This window comes from Centroberyx gerrardi, chromosome 18 (assembly GCF_048128805.1).
Source record: "Centroberyx gerrardi isolate f3 chromosome 18, fCenGer3.hap1.cur.20231027, whole genome shotgun sequence".
Classification (NCBI taxonomy): domain Eukaryota; kingdom Metazoa; phylum Chordata; class Actinopteri; order Beryciformes; family Berycidae; genus Centroberyx; species Centroberyx gerrardi.
In genome coordinates, this window is record NC_136014.1 from 9,203,514 (window position 1) to 9,215,003 (window position 11,490).

Consider the following 11,490-nt stretch of genomic DNA (forward strand, 5'->3'; position numbering starts at 1 on the left):
TGGAGGCCCAGAGGGGAAAATGGAGAGAAAATCAGGCCAGTAGAAATCTGAACCTTCTCTGTAATATCAGCGGATTAATCTCAAGGCATACAGTAAAATGGTAACATGACCTCATTATGGCCAGATACCAGTGGGTGAAAACGATGGGTGGTGTTACGGCCATTTGGACTACCAATCAGGCAAGTGAAATCAAGAGGCCCTTGATTGGTCCAAAGTAAGGCGGCTTTTCTGCTCCGCTCTAACAACAACATCTGGTTGGCAGGAGACAGCAGTGGTGAGTGAAGAGAAGGAAAAGGGAGGAAAGGGGAGAGGAGAGGAGTGCTAAACTCATACATGGGAGTGAGACGAGGCGCAGCCAGAATAGCGTGTCATTATGACATGTGTAACCGGATCGCCCCGGTTCTGCCCCTGTGTTTTCTAATGAAGCCCCAGAGCTCTATCACCGAGGGCTGGCTCTCATATTCACAGCGCCTCGCAGTCTGCCTGACGATCACCTCTGTCTCCACAGCAACCTCAGAAAGACATCTGCACTGCCTCACTGCTCATACTGTAGGAGGCAAGAGGTTGACTTTGGGGGCACGCTCAGTCAACCTTGCTGTCTCTCCCTCTGTCTCTCTCTATCTATCTATCTATCTCTCTCTCTTTGTCTGGGCATCAGTGTAGCCTAGCAGTCAGACGCACCATCTTGTAACTCTAAGGTCTCAGGTTCGATCCCAGCAATAGCCATGTGTCCTGTCAAAGTGTCCTTGTGTAAGACACTGAACCCACTACCTGCTCACTCCCTGCAAGTCGCTGGGCTTATTGCAAGTCGCTGGGCTCAGCTAAATCACTAAAATGTAAATGTGAATGTCTCTTTCTGTCTGTCTCTCTTACTCCCTGTCTCTGTTTCACACACACACACACACACACACACACACACTCGCGTGTCCTGGCAAAACTGAGCCTATGAAACAGGCTGCCATGCAAACAAAGCATTGTGACTGTCAGGCCGCGGTGAGGTGATCTCCTTTCAAAGTGACTCTCACTGTCTGTGCCCTCCACCTCCTTCCCCTGCTGTAACCCTAGAGCCCTGAGTAGTGCCAGGTTACTGGGATTCTCTCTCTTTGGCGCCATGCTGTTTAGTGACCACGCGCATACTGTGTGACCTGTGATTGAGCTTGCCCTGCGTATGTGTGAATGTGTGTATGTGCACATTTATCAAACCATGGTCAAATGGCATTTAAAAATACTTGTTGGGTTTTGATTTAACCTGCGTGGAGAACCACATAGGTGAGGTTTGCCACATAGGACAATGTAATGAGTACTAGAATGTTTAGGCAAATACAGTGGTTTACAGTCAACTTAGTATACTTTTCTATGATTTACAATTTACCTGACACTATCTGAATTGCCCTGATGTAAACCCCACCCACGTGGTGCTTCTGGCATGCTAAAACAAATGCTAGGAATTGTAAATAATATCGAAACCCAGTCTGCTGTGTCTGCTGCATGTATGAGTAAGAGAGAGGGTTGCTGTTCTTTTTTTCTCTTCCCATATCTAAGCTCATAGAAGCAGATAGTAATAACAGTAACATTTATCCCTTGCCCCCCTTGAAACAGAGTCTCTCACCTCCATCCTCTACTTATTCTGATCACGGATGCGTAGGCATCGCCTCTTCAGAGCCGGCTCCATGTCTCCTGCACCAGGCATACTAGGGGGGCTCCGCAGGCTACCCTTGTCCCTGAGTTTGGGCAAGAGCAGCGCGGTGGTGGTCCCCCCTGTCTTTGGCGCTGTGGGCAGGGCATAGGCATGGTCCTCATCTGGAACATGGGGGTCCTCTCCCACCTCCGCGACTACGGCTAAAGGCTCCTCTGATTGGCTGACTGGGCCCTCGACCCTTACCGGGCCAACCACAGAGCACTTGTTCTCTTTGATGGCCTCCAGCTCGCTGAGTGCGGGGTCAGGGGGTGGCACTGCTCTCTGGGGTAGGGAGGAGTCCGGACTGGGAGGGGCGGATGACGGGGATGTCCCGTTTGGACTGTGGTCCTGGGATATCAGGGCAGAGGACATGGCATCATATGGAGGGCTGCACCCTCTGGGGCTGGGAGGGCTGTGTGAAGGCGGGGTGTTGGAGTCCTGGTGGTGGTAGACAGTGTCATGTGAAGGGGACTGTGGGAGAGGAGGGGTGGGTCTGATAATGTCGTGGAGCCCCGATCTGGTACCCTGCCCAGTTCCTGACTCCGCCGGCCCCGATAAGTCGACCACTCCATTGGCGTTGGGCTCCAGCTTCACTTGGGTCCTTTGAAGAACCCTCTGGATGACCTGTCGTTCTGGCTGCTGCTGCGGCTGCAGCGGAGTCAGCTTATAGTCTGTCAGCCCCTCTGACCCTAGAGTTGAGGAGGGGGATTCGTTGTACCGTGCACTGGGGGAGGATGCTCCACTGTGGGGTGTGGATGTTGGGGATGGGAATGGCCTTTCCAATTTAACCCAATCTATGTCCCTTGTGTTGGGGTCACTGGGTGAGGGGAGACCCTGAGTTGAGGTTCTGCCCAATTTGTTGGCTACCAGTCTGCTGTCCCCTACAGAGATCCCTGGAGAGGGCGGCATGGTGGCCCTGGATCTACCCCTGTCTGCCCCCTCCGGCACAGGCTGGATAACTCCACTGTGGCTTGGGACTTCTACAGTTGCCTTAGAAGGGATTGGAATGGGGATAGGGATGGGTATGGGGACAGGGAGGGGAACAATGATAGGGTAAGGCACTAGGACAGTGGGCTGGGGGAGGAGGGGGCTAAAGGAAGGAATACCATAGTTCATTATAGGAGGCATAGGGACCGGGCCTCTAGGCATCATGTTGAGAGGAGGGGAGTGCAAGCCAGGGAAGTAGGCTCCTGGGAAGGGATGCACCAGTCCTGGTGGGTTCATGGAAGAGGCTGTGGGGGGCTGCAGGTGAGGGGAGTGGGGAGGCCGGTGGATAGGGCTGGAAGGGGGGCCTGGGTGTCTGGAGGGGTGGGCAAGGGGGCTTTTCAGGCCCTGAGCATGAAGAGGAGGTCTGATGAAGGGCATGGGGATTTGAGGCATCGGCTGGTGTTCCAGAGGGGGACGAGGAAGAGGAGGTGGGGGAGGAGGAGGAAGGGGAGCAGGGTGGGACGCCATCTCCCCAGCATGGGGAGGCAGAGGAGGCTGGATGGGCCTCTCCAGGGCCCTCAGTCCTGAGACAGGGACCTTGGAAGAGGAGGAGGACGCCTCTGAAGGGGAGATAGAGGTGGATGCCGCCGATCCGTGGATGGGTGTGGGCCCTTTAGGGGAAAGATTTCTGTGACGGTTTTCCCCTGTGCTGCTGTTCCAAGACTCAGGAGTGAGTAGCTTCTGCCCCACTACACTGCCGTCCGCCCTCCCCTCCTGGCTGCTTCTGCCTGGGCTGGAGCTGGTGAGAGCCGCACGGGCCTCTCGGTAGAAGACGTCCATCTTGTACTGATTCAGACACTTGGTGCTGCAGAACTGGAGCCTCTCCTCACCAGATCCGAAGTCCAGGTACTCTTTAGTGTGCCGGACATGCTTGCACCAATCACATACCTGTGGCACGGGGGACAGAGACTGTGGGGGGTCATTTAAGTGACAGATTGGAGTTGAAAACTTAACGACCGCTGTTCAAATATAATAGAACATAGGCTATAAGTAGCAATCGCTTCACCCCAACCTTATAAGGTAAGGAGAATGTGAGCTCAGTGAGAGTAAAGCTGTTTTAGTTTTGAAATTTCATAACACATTTGTAATAAAACACTACATTGGAATACAAATGATACATTGATATTGTGCTCTTACTCTGACATTGCTGTTTATCTTCAACACCAGTCTGGGGGAGTCTTCAGTATGGGGGTGCTGGGGGGACCTCTCACCATGGAGGTCTTCATCTCTGGCCTGACAGAAGAAAACCACAGTGTGACGCACATGACATAAACCACTGTGCAGCAGTTTGTCAGACCTGGACTCACCCTACTCTTGATGGATTAATACTCCAATTCATGATGATGCAGCAGCAGTTGCTTTAAATCAAAATGCTATATTGGAATCATTCTGTGGTCATTAAACCAAATTTGAGCTTCTTACATAACCGGACTGAAAATAGCTTCCAATGATTTGCCTTGTCATCGAGGTTAGAAGCAGTGTGAACTTCATGGAACCGCATATTTAAGGTCACTGAGACAAAGGGAAATCACTGTTGTGTTGTGAAATAGATACGATTGTACAACTGAGCGGGGAGATAATGTAGATGATGAATTGTCATATTGTTAATGGCCTTGCCAGTATTAATATAGGAAATTCCTCTTGATTCATGTAAGCTGATCCGCTGTGGATCTGAGTGCTCCCCCTTCTCTTTGACCCATTGAGTCGTGTTGAGTTACGAAACATGAGGCAGCTGCAGGTAAGGTATGCACTGAAAGTGGACACCTCGCCCCAGGCCCCCTGCCCTTCCTCTCAGACAAGCAGGGACAAGCCAACGGCAACACTTTCCTCCCCACCTCCGAAAAACTAGAGGGGTTGTTGCACGCAGACTCTGTTTACCCCTCCTTTTTGTCTCTGTTGTCGTGTGAATAAACCAAGCGCGGTATAAACAACAGCGAGGGTGAAAGGCGATACCTCTGCCTGTCACCTCGCACCTCTAAAGAGGGGGTATTCATGTCGTGACGGAAGGTGAAAAATCGTGGTAATGTGTATCAGAGCAGTTCTCCATAGCTGCCGCTTCCCTGTCCTCCAGACCAAAGCCACTTAATGGCTGGCCCCTCCTCCATTAACGCGAAACTGATACTAAGTGTCCTCTACGAACTTTGACCTCCCTCCCACCATTCCTATACTAACCCCTCCATTATAAACTAGAATGCGTGCTCCCAGAGATCCCCCCCTTTTTAAATTCCTGTAAATTAATCCATCCGATATGACCTCACAAGATCAGGGGTATCTGTTTCTGAAGGTCTGTTTACCTGCCAGAAATCACTTCACGCCTGTGTCTTCTGTGTATGAACAGTGAACACCTGGCACAAACTCTGCGCATATGCGTATATGCATGTGTGTGTGCGCATGCTTGCTTGCGTGCGTGTGTGACAATCTGCTGAACTCCACGCATCCCAAAAAAATCTACACACCAGTCATCTCCGGATGTAGAAAGCCTGACTTCCAACATCCTCACCTAAGGGACTGGCCATGGATTAGCAGTATTCTAAACTGTTTCTGTGCTTTGGCCTGACTTAATATAGCGATTATATCTAAGAGGAAATAGATCAGAGCTTTATTTTGATTATTGGCATGACAGCTAGGTGCGAGGAGTAGCCAAGTACTGTAAGCATCACTGAAATAGCCATAGTAACAGTTAAGAATGTCCTGTGGGGTATTATGGCCTTCATGCAATGGCTACCAATGCATGTGTACTGTCTGAAAAGTTTTCTTAGATATAGTGCACACACACAGAAAATTAAAAAGAGCCAGTAAAGTGACCAATTCCATTTTTGTGATTTATGGGAGTTATCAGCACAGTTGAATGTGTTTTTCGTGTTTACTACTGACCTTGTTGCGTTTGAAGTAGGCCCGTCTGCAGGCGGCGAAGCACTTCTCGCTGCAGAAGCTCTTGAGCTCTGAACCCATACACAGAGAGTAGCGCTTCACGCCCTCCTTCTGACACCACACACACACTATTTGGACATTCTGCACATCCTCCACTGCAGGGGGAAAGAGAGAGGAGAGGTGGTGGAGGGGAATCAGCATGTGCAAAGGTACTCCTGCTCGGTCGTCATGCTACAGCTCAACTCTGAATAGGTGTGTGTGGCTGTTGCATCTGGGAGATTTTAGAAGGATTGGAGTGAGACTGGTGCTGATAAATGAGGGATTTCAAGTGACGCAACATACCCTCGGGCAGGTCCTCAGCTCTTGGGTAACATCTCTGAACAGCTCATTTTCTAGCTACAACTCTTCCTTCTCAACATGTTTCATTTCTGTGTTGTTTTTGACTGGGAACTGATCATTTTACCACTGATGCATCTGATTAATTTTGTGTTTGGATAATATCAGCTTGTTAGCTAACCATTAGCTATCTGTCTTGTTGTCAACACATCTGATTTGTATGCTAGCTAACATATCTAGTAGTATGTAGCACCTACTGACTGTTGCTTTGATAAACTAGCTTGCTGGCTAGTTAGCGAGCTAAAAAGAAAGCCAAAAACCAACAGTTTATAACTGAGCTGACTCTTCTCAAGCTAGTGTTTTGGAGTAGAGACTTGGGCCAAAGACAGTTTGTCACAGTAACCTACATTTGGAAACAAATGTATCTTATCAGACTATTTTTACTTACAATAGTGACCTGCACCCACACCACAACAAACCATTTCAGCCATTATTTTACCACAACCAATTCTCCACTGGACCTCCATGATGGCGCCAACTGTGGTTGCTAGGAGATTTGTGACACAACTGCAAAACCTCCATAATTGGCCTACACAGCTCCCAAGACTAGTGCCCTTGAGCAAGGTGCTGAACCCCTAAGTGCTCCTTCCACAGCACTTGACCCTGCACTCTGACCTCTCAGCATATAAACTGCATACATGTTGGGTGCTGTGTGTGCATGTGTGGATCTAGCAGAGATATGCTGTAAGCCAAATTCATATTATATTGTATGAAATGGGCAAAAAACGTAATAGTATTAATCATTATCTTAATGGTTTCATGGCAGTGTATTCACATAGTCCGCTACCTGCAGATGGCTTTATAAGGGGGACAATGACAGGGGCACTCTTGTGCTCCTTGGGGCTGGTCAGGGATGAGCTTGTTGAGGAAGAGGAGGGTGAAGAGGAGGGGACACTGGAGGACTCCCTCTCTCCGCTCTTCATGGCCAGAACTGAGTGGCTGACTTTGCTGTCCAGGCTCTTGGGTTTTGGCAACGAGTTCTCTGGAAGACATAAACATACCATAATGACAATGACTTGTATTTTTCGTGGAATCCGATACCATAAATCCACGGTGTGTGTTGCACTGTGCCACAATAACTTTTGTACCTCTAACAATGCTCCATATTGTTACGTTTTTAGTCCAAACGTGTTGTGAAAGCCATACATGTATCATAATGTATGAAACATGAGAAGACCAAGGTGCAGCTACATGAGAGTATGTCTAGCAAATCCGCGCAGTGACTCAATGTCTGCACTGAACCTGCAGAACCTGTTACAGTTAACTTGTATATTGAGGACGGCTCTGTTCTAACATTAAACTGCACAGACACCTGCCCTCACCTTTTAGCACAGACACATGCTGACGTCTCTCTCTGTAGTTCCTGATCTCGCTGGCCTCCGAGTCTCTGAGCTCTACCTTGTCATAGCCGTACCAGCCCAGCAGCTCGTTCATGGTGCTCTCTGCGAAAGTCTGGATGAGGAAAAGAGGAAAAGAAATCACTGATTAGCATTCTATGTAAGGGGATAGGGTAACTGAGCCGCAGCCTGCCTGCAAATAGGAAACTGTGACCTTATATCTTAGGGTTGTTAGTGGAACTTTTTATCCCGCGTTTAAACATAATCAGACCTTCCTACGCTGAATCAATGCATGGGATTCTTTCTTAGCCCCGGCCCCGTCGGAGAAATGAATACGAGCACAGTGGAGTACAGTATGACGCTTTTTTCCATGATGTATTCAAGTTGTTTACTCTTGCTAAATCTGAGACGGAAAGGTTTAAAACCTAACACCAGTGTGAAATCTATGAATCATCCTTTGTTTATCTCTTTTAATTGGAAAAAAGAGGGAGAAAAGAAAACTGTTCTCCACAGATGGGATGTGTGGTCCTTTTTTTTTTTTTTTTTTTTTTTATTACGACCAGATGAAAAAAAAAAAACACAAAGGTCTCTCTCTTTATCCACCCACCTCTCTCTGTGGCTTTGGGAGAACCGGATTGGAGGAGAAACCTGATCCGGAACGGGCAGAAATCAGAGCGGGACACCCTACACCACAGCGAGGTCCCACGGTTCTCGGAAATGCCCCGCTCCTCTCTCCCCTCTTCTCTCTCCAATGTCCAGCACTCTCACTCTCTCTCTCTCTCTCTTTCTCCAGCCTTGCCTGTCCCTCCCCTCGCCTGTCTCTCTCTCTCTCTCTCCTCTGCCCCCCCCCCCCCTTCACACACACACACACACACACACACACACCACCATCCTCCCCTCCACCCCAGCCACCTTCCAGCCCTGACACCCGACACAGCGCTGCCTCTCAGGTTTCACCCTTTTCCAGCACAGCCAGTCTGCTGTGGTGGTGTTGTAGTGCTGTAGTACTGACTGCACATTCTTTCCCCCTGCTTTCCTCACTCCGACCTCTGCTCTGCACTAGGGCCTCAGAGAAATGGATCTCTCCCTCGCTCGCTCACTTTTCTGCTGTGTGTGTGTCTGCGTGCGCGAGTGCGAGCGGCGGTATCATATCCAGCTAAATATGCCTAACGATGATTAAAGTCAAGTATCCGGTGTCTCTGGGGCTGCGCTCCGGTCTGACGTGGAGGGAGTGGGTTCGAATGCGGTGTTGAAACAGATTCATTACTGAGACAACACTGGGCCGGACCTCAGCCGCGCGAGAAATCACACTGTTTGTCTGCCCGTCTGTCTTTCTCTCGCTGTCTCGCTCACTTTCCCCTCGCCGCTTCATAATTTGACACTTTAAAGGCCCACATCCCCAGGCTTTTACCCTAGTGGCTCCACTTTAAGCCCCGTTGGGTGGATTCTTCTCCATTCCACATCATGTCTAAAGAGTGCTCTAGTGTTCTGCTGTTGGACTGTATTGATGATTACATCGGGGCCAACCTTCCTATATGTTACAGTACACACCGCTCAGTGTCATTTGGTCTTGCTATTTTCTCATTAGTGAAAGACAGGCGCTTTTTTTGTTTTGTTTTTTTTTTTGCTTTTTTTTTTTACCCTCCCCTCCGCTTCCCACAATGTTGTTTTTGTTTCTTTTTGGCAGTTCAGACAAACATCTGCTTTGTGAGAGTGACAAGCCATATCCCAAACCACAGAGAGAGTTGCAGCCAAAGGCAACAAACCGGGGCCGACCCCGAGGTTCGGCCCAGGCAGGCTTACATCAAGCGGGGATAGCGTTTCACATGTTTTGATTAAAATTAGTTAAGTTGTAACACTACACCTCCCCTGGATATCAAACGCTACAATCCAAACCACTTACACAAAAAGAGCACATTTCCTCTCTCTCACGAAGGCCAGAATCTCCCCCGAAAACTTGCTTGTCCTTTTAGATTTCTCAGCTCTGACTTGAAGGAGCCTTGGATATCCCTTTACCACCACACTCAAAGGTCTCAAATTGCCAATGTCCAAACCCAAACAAAGCAGACAATCCATGGATTTGTTTCCATGCAGCAGTGGGTCCATGCTGGTAGGAGGGAATCATTACTTTGAATTAACTTAGCTGTGCAGCATCTGTCGTTTTGACTAAAGAACAGTGGAACAGTGATTTGAAGTAAGTGTCAATAATGATCAGTCACTATAATGTTCCTATAATACTCCAATTGGGGCTTTATAGTTTTGCTGTGGTATCTGTATAGTATCCTTCGCAATTCTGTAATAGGATTACTACATATATATATATTTTTGTAAGGGAGACGTGGGCTATTTTAAGGCTATAAAGGCCCTCTCTCTTTCGGAAGGTGTGATGGTAAGCCTATGTGGTGCAGCAAGTGTGCGCACCGCACGAGCGGGGAAGAAGTGACGCACATCTGGATCTCCGCTGGACATTACAGTGTGCGTGTCCGGCCACAGCTGGCCTGACATGGCGTCACTAAAAGGCAAAGGCTGACCTACTATTCACTGCTAACATCTAAAATTAAAACGTCCCGTGTGTGTGCGTGCGAGATTTCAGTTTAGATTACACTCAAACCTCAATAAATAAAAGTTGGTTATTTCTAGTTGATTGGCTAACAAGAGGAGAAAGGTCAGGAAAACCCCCGCTGCCTTTCGTAAACAGCAAGAAATGTATCCCCGAGTTGTAATTACTTCAATAAAAAAATACAAGGAGCGCGTTCATTGAAAACACAATTTGTCTGATCATTCCCAACACTGATTTGTGCGCAGTTGACTTATTCTAAGTAGTTGTGCGCGTAAAGAAGTTATAGCTCCGTCTGTAACATATCTAGAGGATCAACACCAAGAAAAACAAAACTATAAACAGGAGTCAGACAGACAGACAGACAGACACTCACCTTCATCTCCTGGTTGATCTCCCTCTTGACGGGGTGCGCGGGTTTCCTGCTGCGTTTGTTTTCCGGTGGTCTCCCTTTCTCCATCTCTGGCATAGTCCTGGTCTGGCTGGATCCGATCCGGCTCAGTGTTTGGTGTCACCTGGAGAGTTTTAGGCGAGCAGCGGAGAGCGAAAGCTGTCACTCCCGGTGACAGCGGCTGTCATTCCCGGACGTCTGAGTCCCTCATCTGGGGCTTCGCACCATTCAAGTCCACTGAACATGCGTGCGCTCCGGGCTGGAGGCTCCGCCGCCGAACAATCCCCCCTCTCTCTTCTCTCAGCAGCGTCAAGCCGGACACAATACAAACGATATGACTTCCGTTCAATAGTTTCAAATTAAAAGCTTAATTGAAGAATTTGTGTTAAAACCTTTTTTTTATTTTTTTTTTTTTTATTAGTAGGTTCAAATTAATTAAGCATGTATGTCATGCAAGGGCCCTGCTAGTTGGGGGAAAAAATATTTCAGGGTGCCCCAAGTAAGAGGGGGCCCATCAGAAGGGGATATTAGATGCATCAGGGTGAGGGCCCAGTGTCACATCTTATCAATGGTCCACAATTTCTAGTGGCGCTCCTGCTGCCTTGCACATAATACCATAATACAATATAATCTAGGATTGCTGATCAAAACTTAAACAAAAAAATAAAAGCTTTGCTAACAAACATATGTTGTCTAAAATGCAAAATTAAGAACGTATTTAAGGAACTATACCTTGCACCATAATACAACACAATCTAGGACTATCGGTCAAAACTTTCAAAATGAAACCCTTATTGATGAGTAAATGTTGCAAGTTTCTTTTATTGAGTAATAATATAAGCAATATGGCAAAATCTTAATCCGACCGCAGCATCTGTAGCCAGAGACTAGTGTCAAACTAAAAGGGATAAAAGAGAATGACTTCCAGTCAAACTTTTATTTATGAATTTTCATTTAATTTCAACATATGTTGCAACTTTTTACCAATACAAAGTACCAAAGTGAAAATTAAGGATCTATCTTATTTAAGGAAACACCACCATAACACAATATAATCCATGCTCTCATCAAAACTTTCAAAATAAAACTCTAATTGATTAACAAATGTAACGTTTTTGGTTTGAGTAATGTAAAGTACTAAAGTGTAAAACTGAGAATTTGCATAAGAAAATACCATGCTTATTGTGTAAATATAAGCTTTTTAGTAGGCCTATTTATGTTAAAGCTATAGATTCATATAAAGTTCCATATTTAATCTAATCAGTCCATAGAG

General features: G+C 47.5%; 1 protein-coding gene across 4 annotated transcripts in view; it reads right to left on the minus strand.

Moving 5' to 3' along the window:
* The window catches only part of LOC139928122 (sine oculis-binding protein homolog), a 13,743-nt gene extending 3,315 nt beyond the window's left edge, over positions 1–10,428 (minus strand). For 3 of the 4 annotated variants that reach the window (XR_013507462.1, XR_013507460.1, XR_013507461.1), the window contains exons 1-3: positions 5,540–5,684; positions 3,803–3,898; positions 1,610–3,574 (exon numbers count right to left, since the gene is read on the minus strand). Coding sequence is in view for 1 of the 4 variants with exons in the window: in XM_078290042.1 (XP_078146168.1) it covers positions 1,619–3,574; positions 3,803–3,898; positions 5,540–5,691; positions 6,720–6,914; positions 7,255–7,384; positions 10,203–10,295 (2,622 nt within the window). In the remaining 3 variants the exon portion in view is untranslated. Of the gene's footprint in view, positions 1–1,609; positions 3,575–3,802; positions 3,899–5,539; positions 5,692–6,719; positions 6,915–7,254; positions 7,385–10,202 lie in introns of those variants that run through there. The other variant, XM_078290042.1, reaches the window with a different exon arrangement.
* Between the last annotated feature and the right edge of the window lie 1,062 nt (positions 10,429–11,490).